Source organism: Cheilinus undulatus, linkage group 17 (genome assembly GCF_018320785.1).
Source record: "Cheilinus undulatus linkage group 17, ASM1832078v1, whole genome shotgun sequence".
NCBI lineage: Eukaryota > Metazoa > Chordata > Actinopteri > Labriformes > Labridae > Cheilinus > Cheilinus undulatus.
In genome coordinates this window covers 12,052,491-12,073,531 of record NC_054881.1, presented here as the reverse complement: position 1 = coordinate 12,073,531, position 21,041 = coordinate 12,052,491, and the positions used below count along the sequence as shown (strand labels likewise).

General features: G+C 38.0%; 1 protein-coding gene across 1 annotated transcript in view; it reads right to left on the bottom strand.

Moving 5' to 3' along the window:
• Nucleotides 1–4,805: 4,805 nt before the first annotated feature.
• brinp1 (bone morphogenetic protein/retinoic acid inducible neural-specific 1) overlaps nt 4,806–21,041 on the bottom strand; it is a 293,163-nt gene continuing 276,927 nt past the window's right edge. Inside the window, exon 8 of the mRNA XM_041811183.1 lies at nt 4,806–12,651. Within this exon, the coding sequence (XP_041667117.1) occupies nt 11,511–12,651 (1,141 nt within the window). The 3' untranslated portion in view covers nt 4,806–11,510. The remainder of the gene's footprint in view (nt 12,652–21,041) is intronic.

The following is a 21,041-nucleotide window of genomic DNA, read 5'->3' as shown; positions in this document are numbered from 1 at the left end:
GGGAGTAGTGGCACTTTTTTCCCACTTTAAAAACAGCCTTAAGCAACAGTTAATGCTCACATATTACCATAATAATATGTTATTCTTGGAGAGAAAGTCTACTTCTCTTTTTATTACTTTAATTATGATTTAAGGGGATACTTTAAGGGGATGTGAGCAGTAGGGGGGCCCTGACGCTGGAACACAATGTTCAGAAAACCTGCCAACAATCACAATCAGCATTTGACACATTGTAATGCATATTTCCTTTTTTTTTCTGCTGTTTTTTATTTGAAGAGAATGCCTGTGTGTGCAGCTGCAGCTGTCAGGCATCTGCTAACACACCCCTAACATGTCATCTTGGGCAGGTATCATACTTTATGCTCTGAGAACAGTTCTGCTTGGATGCTCGTACCAGCACTGCCTGTAGCCATCATAGCAGTACACAGACAGAAGCAGAGCATGATTAAAGGGCTAAATAGATGGATAGGACTGTTGGCTCTGCATGATAGGGGAATAAATACAGAATGTGCTGGTGATGAATGCTTCTGCCTGACTGGACGTGAATCCTTGAGCACAAGCCTTTTTCCCCCCTTTCTCTGCATTCAGCAAACAATAAAACATGAAGCCAGATAAAGAATTGGGGTGCCAAGGCAGAAATCTTTGTTATCAGCAAACTTCAGAGACAGGCTAACGTTCGTGCGGAGAATCTTTTAAGAACCAAAGGCTGCCATTTGGCTTTGACCATGCCAGGGGAAAAATGTTGCTTTGGGATTTGATAAATATTCCAGAGAAATACAATAAAAAACAGCAATAATAGATTCTTTAGAGCTCTCATCATCAACTGGTGGCCCGAGGACCCAAATCTTCCTAAACGGCCCCCGGAAGATCATTAAATTCAGAAAAAGAGGAAAAGAAGATGTTGTAAGAATATCTTTTGGCTTTTTAAAACAGTTAATAATGAAATAGTTTTAAAATGACTAAACATTTGATTTGTTTTTGCAGAAATTCGCTTTTCAGCCTTAATTAGAAAATATTTAAAAGAAAAATGGGTTAAAACTGGCAGAAATGTTGCAAAAATGGCCAGATGAAGTGGTGAAAGTGGTAAGAGAGTGGCAAAAACGGGTGATAAGTATCAAAATGGGTTGTGGAGTGGCACAAAGGGACAAAAAATGGCAGGAAAAGAAGTGAAAAGAGGTTAAAATGTGGTGAAAATTGGTAAAAGAGGGGAAACATTGGCCAGAATTTTTCAAAATGGTTTATAAGAATAAAAATTCTGCAAAACAAGTAATGAAAGGGATTAAAAGTGGTAAAATTAGTTTAAAAGTGGTAACAATGGATAAAAGACAGGCACAAAGGGGATAAAAGGTGTCAAAATAAGGAAAAAAATTTGTTAAAAAGGCAAGAAGTGGATAAAGTATCAAAATGGGTTAAAAGTGGCAAGAATATTGTTAAAAAAGCCTGGCAAAGTAGTGAAAAGGCATAAGAAGGTCGCACATGGGGCCAATAACTGGCAGGAAGGTTGCAAAAAGGGGCTAAAGAGTGGCAAAATTGGCAAAAAGTTGCAACAATGATCGAAAAAATGGATTAAGGGTGGTAAAAAAATGTTGCAGAACTGGCCAGATGAAGTGGTGAAAGCGGTTAGAGAGCGGCAAAAACAGGTGATAAGTATCACAAATGGGTTGTGGAGTGGCACAGAGGGACAGAAAATGGCAGGAAAAGAAGTGAAAAGAGGTTAAAATGTGGCAAAAGTTGATAAAAGAGGGGGAAAGGGGGTCAAGAAGTTTTAAAATTAGTTAAAAAATGGCAAAAATTGTGCAAAACAAGTAATGACAGGAGTGGTAAAATTAGATTGATAAAGAGTTGCAAAATGTGCAAAAAGTGACAACAATGATCAAAAAAAAAAAAAAAGACTGAAAGTGGTAAAAATTGTTGCAGAAATGGCCAGACGAAGATGTGATGAAGATTTTTGTTTATTTTGAAAGTCCGGCCCCCAGAGTCTCCGTCAAAACTAAATCTGGCCCTTGTGCAAATGTACTTGATGACTGCTGCTTTAGAGTGAAATTGTACAAACAAGCCTTGCTCTTCTTATTAAATATAGCCTTTTAATGAGAAATAGATTATTATATGAAACATTCATTTTGAAATAAGCTGATATAATGGTCTCAACAGAACAGCAAAAAAGTACATAGGCAAGGTATTAGGTGTAAAAATCTTCAGACATATCATGGGTACATGTAAGCAACACTGTGGTAGCATAATGCCATACGAGTAAATGTGCTTGTTTTATGGACCTTGCAGTGGCAAAATAAAATAAATCATAATGTACAGCATGTTTCGACAATATAAAAACAGTCATAAATCTTCATGAGTCGAATTAGTTACATAAGACATGGGTGCCCTTTAATTTGTGCCAAACAGAGGGCTCAGATGAAGTAGTCTTTGTATTCCCTTTCAATACTGTTATATTTTATAATATTGTTACCGTAGCAGAGCAGTGTTACTGTAACATAGTTAATATTTACACATATACTGTACAACGGGGACGAAAAAAATAGCCACCAGTACTTCAAGTCGTCCTCTTGTCTCGGTCTGGTGGTCGATTTTCCCCACATGCACAAACCCTCCTTAAAGGCGTAGTTCTCAGGAGGAGATGAAGAGTGTTTGATCTACGTTTATGGTCCTAAACTCAGAGCTAATTGAGAATCAGTCTTCTGTGAAGCTTTTCAATGTTTCCTCCAGCTCTAAATGTGTTAAAGGGATAGATAACAGGCACTTAATAATAATAATAATAGAAATAATAATAATAATAATAATAAGGTGACAATTCATTTGGATACTCCAATGTTGATGCTTAACTGATTCCCTATTTACCTCTTGGATATTCAGTACTGGCTTTTTGCCATCTAAAGCTTGGCATTTATGCGTCAAATAAGCTGTTCACAAGCTTAAAAATGCAGCTAGTAAAGTTAAAATAGTACAGAAGCCCAAAATGGACATGCATCCACACATTTTTATCATCTATTTTCCACTGATAACAAGTAGGTTGCTTTCTCCAGATCTCAACTGTTCTATCCTGTTATCATGTGATAACAGTTCTACTTTTCTCACCAGTAAATCCTCTTGAGACCCTCGGTGCACATATGAGGACATTACATTTTGGCTTCTGCTATTAGAATTTTTTAGATAATTTTCCAGAATTTCTGTAGAATTTGAATGATTTGTTATAAATCTTAGGGAAAATGTATTTAAAATTGTTACAATTTTTACTGAAAATTTTGGGGGTTATGTTTGAAGTATTTTGTTTGAGGCATTGGCGGGATTGTGTGTCAAAGTTTGGGGTATTTTCAAGGGAAATTTGGGAATTTATTTGTGAATATTAGTGAATTTGATTACAAATTTCGGGGAAGGAAATATCTTTTGACATTTTCCAAAATTTCCACGGAAAATTATTCTTGGTGAATTGTTTCAAATTTTTGGGTAGAATTTGCTTTGAAATTTGGGGGGATTTTCATGGAATTTTGGTTAAATTTGTATTTTAATCTTTAGGCTTTTACGCTGAAAGTTTGCCCAAATTATTTGGAATTTAATTCAGTTTATTTTATTATTGTTTGTTGGATTTTTAAAAAAATATTGAAGAATTTTCACTGATTTGTTTTTATGTTTCGGTAAGCTCTAGTTAATTTAAAGAAAATTTTCCAAGACCTCCAGCATTTTTAGTTCATACTTGGCCTAAATAAATTCTTGTGAGCCCATCATAAAAGAAATGACACCACCATTTCTTGCATTTTGAAAAACATATTCATTGTGAAAATGACTTCCTACAGGTGAAGAAAAAGATGTGTTTTTGTTATACTTATCAGGTCTCACTTATCCCAAATAAGTAGGTGAAACTTAACATGTATTTCAAACAAAAGCTCGGGTCTCAGGAGGTTAAAAGACCAAGTGGGGGTCTCCCATTGGGTAAATGTTGTAACCCTATGGTATCATGTATATTTTCTTACATCTAGGGATTAAGGGGAGGAAAATGTCCACTTACAACAAACATTATGGATTAGGGCTGTAAATGATTAAGAATTTTCACTGTGAATTATTTTAGAATTCCCATGGTTTATCGCGTCCAATCACTTTTTAGGTTCTTTGTATGAATAATTTGCATACGCCAGATTGGGGATTAGTAATGAATGGTAACAGAGGAAAGTCAGTACTTCATGGTTCTGAATGGACCTCTATGCAGCAATTATCATCTGAAAATTCTACAAACATTGAATACAAAGTGATTTTTCTAACTGATTTACCTGGCGTGGAGGCAATCAATAACAGAAAGTAACTGTCCTGCAGATCTCCTATAGTGTAGCGTTGTCTAGCCAGATGAAGGGAGACAAGAGTCTAGAGGAGTCTTGTACTGAGCTTATAGGCTAAGTGAGCCCATGTATTTAAAGGTCACATATTTTAACCCCTTTAAGACAAGTTGATATTGGTGTCAGAGGTCTCCAGAACATGCCTGTGAAGTTTGTTCCTGAAAAACCACTCCAGTATTTGATTTTTGCATGTCTAAAAACCCCCGTTTCATCCCTGCTCAGAACTAGCCATTTCTCTGTCTGTGTCTTTATAAGTTTATGAGCTGTCTGACTCCACCCCTAACTCCGCCCCTCTCAGGAAATGAATATGGCTTAATGGAGGTGGCTCTCCCTATCCTCAGGATCAGGATCCCGAGGATCAGTAGAGGAGGGTGAAACTTTCTTCCAGGGGGGAGGGCCAACCGAACCTGGGGACGGGGCTAACGCCTTACATGACATCATGAACTTTCAATAAAGGCAGTGACATCAGCGAACAACAGACTGTACTGAGATAACTGATCTGTGATTTTATATCTTAGTGTTAGAAGGGCGGGGTCATTCCCTACTGTGGGCCAGTGACGTCACCAACCCACATATTTGCCCCGCCCAAATTTAACCCAGCCAGGAAGGAGGGACAAAACTTTCTTATAGTGTAAATCCAAAATTCAGTCACATGTTTATCACGTTTACAGCAACCGTATTCCAACATATCTAGTGTGTTAAGACAAATTTAGGACTTCACTTTACAGGGACTGTAAAGCCACATTATTTAATATCCCTAACCACAGGACTTAGTGTGGGCTCCAAGGTATGCCCTACCCAGCTACCTTGCCCTAGCTCTAACCGCTTAGTGGCTTAGAAAATGCAGCGTTATTACATGATGGATGGAAAATGTATTACATTATTACATAATGCGGCGTTATTACATAATGTGGTGCTATAGGGTCTTTAAATTGAATTGCATAACTAACTCCTTACATTTCTGGTTAAAACAAACAAGCTATATGAGTGTTTTGTTGTGTATTACCTTCCACACTGGTCTTAAACACTGAATTTTACGGTAGTTTCTTTTTTCTTTTTTTTTCTTTTTTTTTTGAGATCTCGAGAAATTCACCCATTGTTGGAAAAAAGAGTGTCATCTCAAAATAATCACGTAAATCATTTCAGATAGCAAGAAAACTACTAGCAATGACACAGTATAATAGAAAAGCATTAAAAGCAAGTAAAATATATGGATGCATGTCTGCATTGGGCCTCCGTACAATGGCAATGATACAGGTGCTTATGTGTGTCCAGAAAAGCGAAGCTCACCATGTTAGCATTAGCACTCTAATGAGCTAAAATGTCTTAAACCAGCTGAAAGTACAATACCACGGTGCTGTGTAATTGCCACATATACCAGAGCAGATGCACCAGCTTCACACATTATTTTAATCTTGAATTGTAAATTGCGCTGATATCAATTTGTACAGGTGCATTCTCTTCTCTTCTTCTTCTTCCTGTGTCCACCTGAAACACTGCAAAGATAATAGCACACTTACTGAAAGCACCTTTATGGATGCTGAGCCATTAACCTGACCATAAGAAACTGATTAATGCACTGTTCTGTCAGATTAATTGGACAATTCAGCCCTGAGCCTTACAATCTGAGCCGTATTTGTCCTGAGCAGGCCATTACACAGGTGCTAAAGAATACCATAGAAATCATTCAGTGGTTTGTAAGCGTTCAGAATCACTAGAAATTGATAAGATTTGGGATAGAGTGTTGTAATTTCTTCACTTAATGACTGATTTATTTATAAAGCACCTCTTATGGTGGTTCAAAAACAGCTGGGAAATGAAAAAAAAGAGGGGAAAAGCATAGTCATCATCACACAAAGCTAAAATATGCACACATCTAGATACAGTTGTGACTGGGGATAAGCAGTGAACAAAGCCGAGTCCATGAGAATCAGGAGCAGGTACCTCTGCTTACAGCCGACCCTACAGAACAAATAAAAAACACAATGTGGAGGAAGAATAAAAACTTAAAAAAAGCACAAAATCAAACAAAAAACCTGCAAGGCAATCAAACTATAACTACATAGGGAGTCACATAACAACTCAAAAAATACTACTCTTTAAATGTATTTCTCAAGGCCTGCAACTGAGGTAGCAGACTTGGAAAGATAAAGGGGTTGGGCTTGAGTCTTGTAGCCACGGCAGCAATTACTGTACGTTTAATGTCTCGTTAATTTCAGTCTAAACCATCAACTGTATAAAAAGATGGACATCTTAATCTGAAATATGATTTCCCAAATTGGAAAGATTTACAGCTCCCCCTAGTGACTGACTTGAGTCATAAACCCTGCATCCTCCATGTAAACAGATGGGGCAAGCGCCAGACTTTGAAAGTTAAATACGACGCAAAACAACATTTCTCAAAACTGGACTCTGTCTTCACTTGTAGTTAAAGTGATGCTGATTTGAGAGCAAGTGTTCATTTTTCTAAGAACTTCGATTTTAATTAGTCATTTGATGCAAAAAGGATAAATGTTACGTGACAAATGTAGCTCCTGCAATGTGTTCTGCTGTGGGCTGTACCACACTGATCGATGTTTAATACTCTTAGTTAAAAGAGCTGCAGTCCTAAACCCTGGAAATGCATTAACATTGAAGAACTTCTTATTTCATTGTCTCAAAGTCAATGGGATTTTTGAACAAGTGTTTGGTAAGATGCCAAAATAAGTAACCTTCATCATCACACAGATCCATCTTGCAAAGCTTGGATCTGAAATACTTTTTCCCAGTCAGAGTCAGTTTTATCAGAGCTGGACAGCAAAGAGTGACACTGAATACTTTTCTTTGAAAGAAAAGGATGTTTTTGCTCTTCTCCTGACCAGAAATTTAAAAAACTGTAATAATTTCCCACAAATATAATATGAACATGAAACTAAATGTGGTCAGTTTGTTGTAGCCTTTTTACAACTGCCAGTAAGCTCAAGTCAGCTTAAGCTCAAGTCACATCAAAAATGTAGTTTTATATATATTTTTTTTTCGCCATGAAACAGGAAGTAGTTTTTTCAATGTCTTTAAACACTGGTAGAGCAATGAATCTTATCCAAGTGGATAAAAAAAGTTAAAATTTGTCTAAACAGCTCTCAGAGGAGTGTTGGAGTGTTACTGTTTTAACATAAACTTAAAATCCTCATCCACACAAAAAATTTTACATTTTAGTGTCAGGAAGTTTGTACACTCTATGTTCAAGACACAATAACTTGCTTTAATAGGGAGAGCCAGCACAGTCCAAGCATGTGAGTTTTGTTCACATGCAGAAAGAATTATGTTTTTTCAGCTCTATCACCTGTAAAATTGCTTTGTTTAGATGAATCCCCTTTGTGGGCTTAAATCAAGAAGAACCACTTGATATTGCAGATTTTCCAAAACTGATATTGATCCTCTCATTGTTTCATCCAAACATTTTGTGCTAAGATTCATAGCTTTACTACTGCTTTTACGACCCTGGAAACAAACTTCCTGTTTCATGGCGAGCAAAAATATACCAATAGCCATATTTTTTTAAGTGACTTGAGCTCACTTGAACTCATTTGCAGTTGTAAAAAGGCTACTACAAACAATGACCACAACTTTAATTTTTCATTTTCAGATTACATTTGTGGGAAGTTTATACAAATTTGAGAGACAGAGGGTTTAACCTTCCAATTCAGCATAGTTGAAAATATGTAGGAAATGTATTACGTTTTTTGGATTATCAGGCTAAAAGCTGCAAATTTGAATTACATTTGTAGTTTATTATGTTTTTGAGCAATTGCTAAGTTTGCAGGTTTTACAGGGGAATTTTGGCTTTACTTTTGTACAGTAAGAAAGTCAAACATTCACTGCTAAGATTTGTAGCTTAACAAGTGTTTTTAGACCCTTGAAAACAACTTCCTGTTTCATGGCGAACGGAAAAACCCAAATGACTGTTTTCATGTGTCTTGAGCTCACTTCAACCCATTTGCAGTTATAAAATGGCGACTACAAACAATGGCCACAACTTTTATTTTTCATTTTCACATTACATTTTTCGGAAGTTAAAGTTTTAAGAGACAGAGAGTTAAACCTTCCAAATCAACATTGTAGTAAATATGTAGGAAATGTATTACTTTTTTTGGATTATCAGACTGAAAGGTGCAAATTTGTATTACATTCGTGAGCAACTGCTAAATTTGCAGGTTTTACAGGGGAATTTTGGCTTTACTTTTGTACAATGAGAAAGGGATAAAGCTGCGTTGACCATATTTCTGATATCAATTCTCTCCTTTTCTCATTCAGAAATTTTGTGCTAAGATTCGTAGCTTAACAAGTGTTTTCTAGACCCTTGAAAATAACTTCCTGTTTCATGGCGAATGGAAAAATCCCAATGACTAAAACAACTTTCACATTGCCTCTCTTTTCCGTGTCCGTTATGCCTTCGTTCCGCAATGCCGTTCTGTATGAAAGCGACCATTCCGCAATGGAGGGTCGATCTCGCCCCACCTCTGATCCGGCTCGAGAGGTAGTATCAGAGCTGTAACAGACTTTTCCGCAACGGGTGTGAAAGGACGTCAAAGCATTCCGCAACGGCAAGTGTGCGCTGCTGTCTCCATAAACGGGAGATTAAAAAACCAGCGCGGTTTAATCAAGCAGCATTTCATCTGAGAAAACAACAGCGGGATAAAACGAAGAATAATGTGGATTAACTGGTGAGACTGCGAGGTTAGAGAGCTGATCACACTCTGTACAGGAGAGGAGAGAGCACACACATCTCTGCTCACAGCAGCGTCTGAAAAGTTCCATGATGTGTTCAAGTGAGCTCGGTACTCTGAAGTTTCTGACCTCGTGTACTGTGACACTACTTAAAGTCGGACCTCCAACTCAGAAACGTGGAGGAAAAAAACTCTATTGGATCCAATCGATCAAAATGAATGTTCATGTTATTTTCCCCGTATTTCGTTTAGAAAATACAAAGTTTTGAACCGAGAAATCCAGAGTTTTGAGTTTCATTAAAAGCACCAGCTTGGGCAGTGGCTGCCATCTGATTACGAGACGCTGGGGTGTGTGTGTAAGTTTGGGCGTGCAAGGCTCTGTTACACCTTTGTGTGGATTGCTCGTTGCGGAACAGAGACGGACAATCCTTTTCACCTTTATTGTGAAATCTATGTGTAAAAACGGCTTATGTTTTCATGTGACTTGAGCTCACTTGTAAAAAGGCTACTACGGACAATGACCACGAATTTTATTTTTCATTTTCACATTGCATTTATGGGAATTTAATGCAATGTGAGAGACAGGGAGTTAAACCTTTCAAATGATGTAGCAGTAAATATGTAGGACATTTATTACGTTTGTTGGATTATCAGACTAAAAGCTGCAAATTTGTTTTACATTTGTGGTGTATTACATTTGTGGGCAATTGCTAAGTTTGCAGGTTCTACAGGGGAATTTTGGCTTTATTTTTGTACAATGAAAGGCGATAAAGCTGTGTTGTCCATATTTATATACAGTCAATAGTCCAGACTCATCCATATTAAAAATGCTAAGCAGTATGGCATGAGTGACCTTGCCTTTGTTGTTGTAAGCAATCATGCAGATAATGATCCAGACCTCCAAATCACATCAGCAAAAGCAATACTTCAGCATTGGATTACCCAAATAAAATGTGACCAACATTTCATAGGTAGTGTTTCATTTCTCATTTTGATGATTGAGAGTGTTTAAATAAAACATTGCAGCTTTGTTGACACTTTCAGCAACATGCAAAACAAGGTTAAATCTCATATCTGGAAAGAAAAACTGCAATCATAAAAAAGCTTACAGATTTAACACTGCCAAAAAAGGTATTTGAAGCTTTAATATAACCATTTCTTTTTCTTTTCCTGGTGGCACAACAGAGCAATTCAATGGCTTTACAGCACGATTCTTATCCAACATAATACGCCGCCTCTTGTCACTGTCTCTATGCTGTGCTCTTATCATAAAACTGAGGCTGAAATAAAAACAAACAAATGGAAGTGTGTATTTTCCTCATGTAATGGTACTTTGTGAAACAGGGATGAGCTTTATGTCTTACCGTATGGTTATCTCAGGGAGGGGGGAGCGTATGGCTTTAAGTTGTCTTGCAAATGTGCCTGAACGATGAGTGTTTTACATTTTGCTCTTGGTGCTGAAAAGCTCCACAAATCAGCAGTCACAACATGTACATTTTGCAAAGCTGTACAAAATAGCATTGATTGTTAAATTTTCTTCAGACCACAATATTGCACTCACGCACCAGGAGGTACTGCCTTGTGAAAAAACACAGCTTGAATTTCAAACACGGGAAAGAAGCGCTCCAAATGCGAAGTTTTTAGCTTAGACTGGAGTCAATCTCAAATGACACATTCAAGTAACGAACAGCAATAAGCGTCAAGCCAAAAAAAGGGATACGCACACTTGCCCACGCTCACATTCACCCACATATATATGTATATATAAACAGCTGGCTTTTGTTATTTGACATGACTATCCATTACCGCCCTGCTGTGTGCCGTGTGTGTCAGAACAATGACAGAGTGCCTCATAACTCACAAAGAGAAATGCAGATTCGCTGTGGGTTTGAAATGTAATAAAGAGTCTATAAGTAATGTGTTGACTACGTCGTCGCTAGGGCTATTTAATCCTTACGATGTATAAACATTTTGAATATTAAACTCTGCATTATGTCTGAAATATCCTCCTGAAATAAAAGCATATCTGGTCTGCCCTTGTGTTGTGTCATTACTCCTTTAAAAATGTATTTTTTTTTCTCAATAAAGAATGGCAGTTTCAGATAAAACCTTTGATCCCTCAGAGTAAAATCAAGGCCTCTTTTTCACCAGTAAATAGATTTAATTTTTTTTTTGTTCACTCTCTCTCTTTTGAGTTCTTTTAGGGAATGACAGACATGCTGGGACAAATATGATACAGTCCTTATAGTGGTTCCATTTATCTTCTTTATCTGCCCGAAATGCTTTTCATCACTTCTTTTTTCCTTTTTCACTTTAAGAATTATGCTTACAAAGTTAATATTACATCAAAAGGCAGAAAAGGTCCAAAAATGAAAGAAGAGAAAACAAAATTAGGATTAATACCCTCTTGTAGTTCATTTGTCGGGTGTTTCTCTTTGCTGTCCTTATGTTAATGTTGCTATATTCAGCAGAGTTTAGCAGTCAGGTGATCTGATTGTTTTAGTATCTCTGTGCTGTACATGTCCAAGGCATGATTCACCCGAATCATTTCGCTGTTGTTAAGCTTGAGCCTATGCTTAAGCATACAAGAGAAGAGGTCCAGCTGGGGTTTTCCAGGCGCAGACGGAGGGGCAAGGCGGTTAATCCGATCCCGGATGTCCAGTAAGAGGAGCATAACGGATGACGACGAGTAGAACTGAGTTCCTTGTGTGTACGACTGGTTGACCTGCTGTACGGCACTGCGGAGCAGGTCGGCGTTAAATCGAAGGCTGTAGCCAAACACTTGGATATCTGATATTTTTATGTAGATCTGACGCTTGTTAGGGTCTGCCAGATCCACCGGACCCTGCCCTGTGTCATTGCGCAGGCCGGTTGGGATCTTAGCGCGACTACGCAGGTAAATGTGCACCGTCTCAAAGAAGGTCTTCCACCGATTGCCGAGCAGAAGAGTCCAGTTGAAGCACTGGGAGTTCTGCAGTCGGACCTTTTCCCAACGTGGGTATCCATGTTCCCCAAAGGGCATGCTCCAGCCTTCCGAGTGACTACCGCTAAATGGGTTGACATATACAAAGAACATGGGATCAATGCTGCTATTTCGCATCTGGCAGATCTTCATCGATAGACCAATTATCATGTGGAGGTAGTCCATCCGGTTCTTGTTACTCTTGAGCGTCAGGGACATGCGCTTGCGCCATCGAGGGTCAAAAAAGGTCTCTAGCCGAATCTCGTTACTGATGAAAGTAGTGTGAATGTACAATCGTGAATCCATTTTCTGTAACAGGTATTTCAGTTCCAGGTCCTGAAAATCCAGATCCGTTTCGAAGCTGATAAACTGCTCGCTCCGTTCCGAGTCCACATTCTGGGGCTCACAGCGACCGCGGTACAACTTGTAACCCTTGTTGCAGGAGCCGCATTGTGAGATGTTGGCCAGGCTGCACATGGCACAGCTGTTGTTGCCACCAATTACACACGGGATTGGTCTCTGGCATAGAGTGCCTCCCGTGTGGCATACGCATGTCCTTTGGCTCTCCAGGAAGGTCCCCCAGAATCCGTTCTCGTTGCAGTAGAGGAAGGACTGGACCCTGTTGAGCCACTGCATCACAGATCTGCAAAGACAGGACAAGAAAAAACAGGGAACTAGCATTAACAATGGTAAGATGGGTAGTTAAGGGCCTTCCATAGCCCAGTAGTTCCCAAACTTTTTTCGTTGGGCCCCCCTTTAGCTGAAGGAAAATATTTTTAGGCCCCCCCTACCCCTCCCTTCTTATCAAATTGTAAAAGCATGTAAATGTACAGCAAACACACTGACATTTACAACTTTTGCACATAAATCCATCTCCTTTTTATTTTAGAATTTACCACAACATAAAACCTTAAAAAACTGAGTTTTACAATTATTACTCTCTGAAGATGAACAGTATATACAACCTAACAAACATCTTTAAGATTTCTAAATCCTGCAGTAATTTCAGTGACTTCTGGGCTTTTTTGGTTACATAACTCTTGAGTCTTGGGTGCAGCTATGAGTGACAATCTCAGGCCATTTTCAACATCCAGCTTTGATTTGATTTTTGTCTTAATTGCAGCAACAGCTTAAAGAAACTTTCTTACACAGGTAGGATGTTGCAAAAAGGAAGAGTGTGGCCAAGGCTCTCAGTGACATCGCTGAATCCAAGGTGACATCAATGAACTGCTCCTATTCTGTAGTGCTGAAGTCATCAGCTTGTGTTGCTCAGCTTTGTGCGCCCCCCCCATCATGACCTTGCGCCCCCCTGGGAGGGCCCACGGCCCACTTTGGGAACCACTGCCATAGCCTATTATTCACAACCAAAATTTCCATTGCAGTCTTTGGATTTGTCTTGCACATTAGACCTTCGGGGACTTGAAACTTGCTTGGACACCCTTTTAGTAACTGTGGACTTTATGTAAGGATTTATTTGTACTGAACTATCTTGTAGCTTGAGGTAATGCACAGAATACTAGAAACACTGAAATATTACATTGCAATACTGCAGAGGTCCTTGGTGGACATACAGTTATGCATATATTTCACTCAGTTTTCCTGTAATAACAAGCTCATTTAGACTGTTTTCTCAAGATCATGACTTATTTATCTCATTAGCTAGCGACAACAATGCTGTTTTTCCCATTACAGTGAGTTAATTTCTTCACATCCTGAGAAACTGACTGAAATTGACCTATTGCCAAGCCCTGCCTTCAAAGGCCATAAGCCAATCGCATTTCTCACAGCCCCACAATGCGCTCAGGCATCCGGTTCAAAGCCCACCAAAGAAAGGCTTTGGATTTTACAGCATTTGTATTGAAATCTATAGAGATGTACCCTTGGAAAAGTGGTCGAATGTTGTGGATGGAGTAAAGGCAACACTGATACTTAAGTGGCTGGAGCTTTTTGGCAGACCACACAGTCAGCTGAACATAAAGAAGATCTACAAGGATGTCTACATTTGTAAACTTGCAAAGCCTATAGATTGGCTCAACTCCATGACTGCCATTAGGTAATCTCCTCTGGCAAAGCTCCAATCTGAAATGGTTGTGCCTGGTATATAAACGGACCAGACCAATACCCTAATTTTAGAATAACAAGACATGAACTATCAAAAAAGCTGTCTTAACCAATGAAGATGATTATTAGTGCTTGAAATGGGCATTTTAACATTGGTTGTGTATGCGACTTCCGGTGCCTCAGGGGCTAGTCTATTGCAAACAGCAGTAGGGCTTTTGCACTAATTCATTTATTGAGTTTTTCCAACATTCAACAGTCACAGAGTTACTCTGATGACCAATGAACAGTCACAGAGCCACTCTGGTGATCACGCAGCAGTCACTGAGTGACACTGATGGCTACTCAACAGCTGCTGCAAGTTCATTTTTGTATATAGTCATACAAATACTGTTTATATGTTTAAAAAAGTATCTCTCCTCATATTTTTTATTGTCTTTGCTGTTCGCTTTATGTAATGCTGCTGCTGTAAGTGCCTTGAATTGCCCCTCTGGGGACGAAGATATTTTTCAAATTTAATTTTACTGAATTTATACAATACAACTCAAAAATAAGGGGTTCAAAGTTACTAATTAGCAAAAGTCAAACCTATAAGCTAATTTAGGCAGATCATTCTAGACAATTAAGAAAAGCTATATGTCTAAGAGAGTTTGTTGTACAATACATATTTGAATGGGCGCCAATGGCTTAAAGGAATGAAATGTTTTAAAGATTATTTTAAGAAGGGGTTGAGTGTTTGGCATCTCTGTATTCATGAGAACCTTCTAGTCTAGATTGTCAGTGAATAGGTTAATTTCTTCCCTTCATGTGGGAGGAGCTGTGCTATCTCCCCTAGGTGGAAGGCATCACTTGCTATTCTTATCTTGTCTCTTTTTTTTCCCCTCAGGCCTCTTTCCTTGTCATCTTGACAGTCCTGGAACTTCTTCTCTGGCTCTAGGAGGTGAATTCTGAATCCTGATTCAAGAGAGAAGGGCTGGTCAAGGTTAGCCTGACATGTTAATGAACCTAAGCCTTAACTATGATGGATGACATTGCATTCTCAGCAGGCCAGCGAGCCCCCAAGCCATACCCAAAATGAGCCCAGAACAGATCACCTATAGAGGACAATGGGAGCACATTCTCAGATTCTACTAACTTTAACTTCCGGACAGGGGGATAGAGGAAGGGAATTTGTACTACCATGTCCGTGATTACAGTTTTTATGCCACTTTTACCAAATGTTGAGCTTTTAAAGTCTTTGTTTAAGAAGGGCACTCGATCAGCATTCCACCTCACAACAGAATTTCACAAACCATGATGCCAACTCCTTTAACTGGTTTAAAAAAAATGGAGGAAATTCATTTAAGTGCTACGCCTACACTGATTCTACAACATCTTTCACTGTTCAGGCATCTTCAGTATCCTGATGTTATGGGAATCTGTGCAATACTAAAGCTAATTTCCCAATTTACAAATCCAACACAGTTTAACAATTTTAGCACTCAACAATGAAGCACAAAAGCACCCTTTGCATGTTCTTTGTTACTTCAAACAAACAAACAAACAAAAAAAAAAAACACTTTTTGACTAGATTTTAACTTTTGGAACACCATTATGCTTGAAAATGTCAATTTTCTCTTAGCAAACTTTTAAAGTCAAGACAGAGCATAACTTTTTATATTGGCTTTGTCAACAACAATGGCGGCTGGGAAAATAAGATAACTGATTTACAAATCTGACTTGTGCTCATGTTTAGACATAATCCCATTCAATTAGTTTAATGTTTTCTTGGTTATATTCCTTTGAGTAATCACAAAATTGAGCATAAAATTTTCAATGGACCCTATGGTCCCTCCTAGAGGCCATCTCTGATCTGAGTCCTTATCGATAACACTATCAATACTTTCTATAGTTTGATGGAAAGACAAAATGAGGGCAAATATTTAAACTACAAGCTGTCTTAGCTGAGTAGTGCTAGAGTTAAAATGCTGTGATTCAGTCTGTCACATCTATTTTATATCCTTCAAATGTACACACATTCTTCATATTCACAACTGTATTAATTGAAGTTTCTCATCAAAAACCAAATGTTCCCATTTTTATATGACATTTGAACACATCATAACATATGGAATACAGTCATCTAATTCACTGAGGTTACCTGAATGCATCATATTTTCCATCTTTCATCTCCTTAAATTCTCTGATTTACTTTAATTCTGCCGATTCCACCACAGATTTCTACACTGGATTAATATTTTTAACAAACAGGATTTGTTACAAAGTTTTGGAACACTTTTCAGCATTTATCTGAGCAGCTGAAGAAGAAAACTGTCCTGAAGCAGCTGAAGAGACTGGAATGAGAGCATGTTACTCCCAGCGCATGCAGATTTGATTGCATGCGACTTGCAGAGGGAGCCCACATTTTGGTTTAATGTGATGAACTATATTGATGTGACTATTATGTTCCCCTTGCAAGAACTGATGTATGTTTTTACACCAGTTGTAACTTAAAATGACTTTATGTCACAGAATCTGTGAGACTTGATAGCAGGAGCAATAGGCTAAATGTTACTGATTTTTCAGGTTATTTCAAAAACAGAGAACCGGGTTCTTAGGCACCCAGGTTTCAATCCCCATCCCTAATTATAAAGCTGTCACTTAAGCCAGGGCAACTGAGGCTTAAGTAAGGACAGATGTGGGCAGTAAGCCGCCTAAAAACGATATCGGCCGGGAGGGAGGATTGACACAACCATGGTCATGCTCTGGATGTCCTTGCATATTACCAGGGGCATGGGAAAATAATGTGGATAGGTAGCAGGGCTGCCACAAGCCCCTGGTCGTGCTGTGGATGTCCAAAGGACCCAAAAACGGTCAGCGATCTTAAGACATATTACCAGGCCTGGGCAACAAAGATGCTGTCGAGCTTGACCTTGGCTGCCAAGTCACATGAGTGTGACATGTGTGACCTTCTGACCACGTAACCACCCTCTCCAGCCCCAGGTTGTGGCACATCAGGCCCCATGATTAATCCTTAGCGCCCTACATGCCTAAAATTTATGCACATAATTGTACGTTTGTATATACATATATGCATGTGTCCTGTCCTGAATAACTTGCAACAATTTAACTAATAGTCACTTCCAAGAGAAGCGCAAGTGCTGCAAGCAAACCTTCATAACCTGGCAACAAAACGGTCCAGTATCACCACAAAATTGCTCCAAAAGTTCAAAAAGAGTAACAGAAGGTATAGTTATGGACAACAGAGTCAGTGTGCTATACTCTTTGAGACATGGAGCATGTCACAACTTGCATTGTTAAGAGGGATAGAAACAGAAACTTGCAAAGTAGAACAATGAATCATCAGCATACAATTTAACCTATTTATTTCTGCAACAACATGCCCTTAATTGAGACTACAACCTGCTTAATGGCAAGTATTAAAGCAGAAAAGGAATGGGAAAAACCTTATCAAAGACTAAAATGGTTGTAAAAGAGTAGGAGCAGTGCCAATTTGCAGAGAAAATCACTTTGAAAGACGATAACTACGTATAAATTGATTTGCAGTTGTTTTTTTTGTCTTTTAATTCTCCTATAGATTAAGTATAATCGGAAACAGCAATTGCTTTAATTTACTACGCCTGTATTCTGCCAACTCTCCCTCTGGCAGAATGCATAATGGTGTGAGTCACAAGGTACGCTTTTTTATGGATAAAACTAGATTGCAATTAAGTCTGGAAAGGATTTATGCTATTATTCTTACATTAAATGAAAGAGGAGCTGGATTGGGCTGGTGCTATTCAACAGTCTTGTCTATTAGATTGTTTTTTCAGCTGTCTCTTGATCAGAAAGTTATGTCACATAATATGTCTCTAAATAAACGCTTTGGCTGTCCTTTGTGACTTACTGATGTTTGTAGATTTATGGCTTTTAATCTTCTCTCCGAGTATTAAATCAGATAGAAAGTGCCATGTCTCGGTTGTATATTTAGTTGTTGTTTGGAATGATATCTGTTCGCAACACGATATAGCGGCATGAGAAAATTAGATTCAGTGTGAGCAACACTATTCTCTGATCTACTTTTTCACTTCAATCTCCTGACTGCTGCATTCTCTAAAATCTTGTGCTCTTATCATAGCCATGTTGACTTTCCAGTGTTGCTACAGACTCAATGATGTCAATCAATGGTTTCCCCATTTGTTTGTTCTGCTGCAGGCTTGGTATGTGACTAGTGAGGAGCAGCAATTTCCTAAGTGCACCAGTGTGCTGGTGTCTGCTCTTGCCTTTCCTCGTGAGATGAAATGTCTTAATCTCCTGATGCAGGCTCTGTTTTTAGTGATTTTTCCACCACACCTCATTTTTTTCTGTAGTATTTCAGTTTGATTTGAAATATCTTTGGAGAAAGTGTTTGCAGACCTTTCCCGTTTATGCTCAGTGATTGGTATGCTTAAATGGCTAGTTGATGGCTGACAAGGTGAATGGCCAATCATTTTAAGGATTTTGGGGAGGCGTATCAGATATCAGGGGGCCCTGGAACATCATTGGTGCTGCTATTTGCTGCTGTAATCCATTAGGGCAGGAACGTCAGACTCAGTCACAGCAGGGACTGAACTGTGAAGTTGGGTGTAACCCGAGGGCCTAATTGGGTCAAAATTTCCCATAAACTCTCAACCTGATCTTCACCGCTTATGAATTATAGGGAAAAAAACACAATCTTAAAGATAAATGAGTTTGTGATGAAAAAGTAAAAAATTACAATCATGATGTTTAACAGTTGAAGTACTAAAATCATGACTTTAAAGGGTCTAAAGATGAGATTAAAACAATGAAAATTTTGAATGGAAAAGGTCAATATTTGGAATTAAAAATTATATTTAGGAGTTAAAAGGTCAACATCTGAGAAAAAAATAACTTTATCAAGAGTTTAGAAGGTGAAAAAATTAGATAACATTAAAAATCAAGAGTTTTTAATGTCAAAACATGAGATAAAGTTAAAAATACTGAGTTATAAAGGTCCAAAGGTGAGATAAAAATTTAAGATTTTAAATCATAAAGGTTAATATTTGGGTTTAAAATTTAAAGTTTAGGAGTTGAAAATGTCAAAATGCAAGATAAAATTCAAATTCGTGAGTTTAAAACATCAAAATATGACTTAAAAATTCAAATTGTGAATCTAAATGGTCAAAATATGAGATAAAAGTCAAAATTGTTATTGTAAAAGGTCAAATATGAAAAAAGTCAAAACCAAAACTTTAAGTCAGAATTGTGAGATGCAAATTATTAAATATGAAATGAAAACACAAATTTCTTTTCCCACATTCCTGACTTTAATTAAATACTCTAACTCTTTACTCTTTCTAATTCTTATGACTTAAAAAGGATATTTTCAATCATCAAGGTTAAGTTTACATCATTATACTGGAGGAAATATGCAAATCTCAAACTAGTGGACCAGTTATAATAAAAATGCCACCGGCCGGTTTTGGCCCCAAGGCCTTGAGTTTGACACCCCTGCATTAGGGCGGTAAAAACCAAGATATCTTTATTATTTTGGTTGCCAATGTGTTTACTTTTTGTAGTGTTGTTAAAAAAAACAGTATAAAATTTGTTGTCAAAATGTTTGTTTACAGTGTTAGCATGAATAATACAGTCTAGCACAATCTTCATGCTATATTGAGGGCCATATTTTTTTTTATTTAAAGAGTTTTTGGGGATGCCAATCGAAAATGTGCCGCAGACCACATTTGACCCCCGGGCCATAGTTTTGACACACCTGGGTTAGGGCTAGTCTTTCTTACAAATAGTGCTGGGTAATTACAGTTAGGATTTTGGCTCCCCTCAATCATGAAAATAAGATCCCACCAAACAGCTCTCACTTCAGTTTAAGTGAGGAGCAGAGAGAGCCACAGGTTATACTGGTAACTACTAGAGTTGCAATGACACACAAGTGTAACATATCAGTATCAGCTGATATCAGCCCAGTTGGCCAACACTCACCAGTGGCAAATAACGTGGCGTCAATCAGATATCCAGCCAATGCCAACGTCAGTGGCCTATCACCCAGTGACAGCTAGAATTTACTCTAGCCCCCTGTGTCCCCTAAAAGGATAAGTAGTATAGGGAAGAATGGGTGGATAAGTTGGAAAGACAAAAATACACTACTAAGAATGAAAGATAATTCATAGGAATGTTAAATTACTTAATATGCAAACATCAGAACTGACTTTACTAGCAACTAAAACATTAACACCTAGAGGGGCATGCTGAAGGTCTTATGATTCAATCTACTTTCAGACTTTACTCAAACTATGAAAGCTTTGTTTGATATACCATTCAAAAAGCATAAAAGTGTCAAAGGTTATATTATTTAAAAATCTCTTTTTTTAACCATGTATCTGTTTCATCTCTTGATATAAGCAGTTATTATTCATATTTCCACAGCTGTATGCATATCCAATTCTAAATAATGAACTCCTATATGATCTGTTTTATCAGATCCACGCTCAGTAAGCTTTTGTGTCCAGTATCACTGCACTTGCCTTTGTTCAAGCCAAGAAAAGAAAGAAAAAGAAAAAGCAGCACTGGTGAAAGGAAACTGCTGCTGATTAAAGACAAAAAAAAGAAAACATGAAAAACAGGCACGCACAAAAAAAAAAAAAAAAAAAAAAAAAAAAAAAAGGTTATATTTTAACAATGGTGTGATAATACAGAGTGGAGTGGAAGTTTCACTGGTGATGTGCTTTTGTTTAACCTTTCGATACATTTTGCCTTTCTTCTGATACAATTAAAAGTCTCAGCAGTATTGTGATAAAACATTATGTATAATGAAGCAGACCACCACAGGTGCTGACCACTGCTTGAGTGAGAGGTAGAAAACTCTCTAAATGGCTGCTAACAGAGACAGGCTTTAGGAGGGGAAATAGCTGTAGGTATGTCTAGGAGTATATTGTTCTAATTATAGGCAAGGCCCCCCATGAGGGGGGATAGGCATCCTGG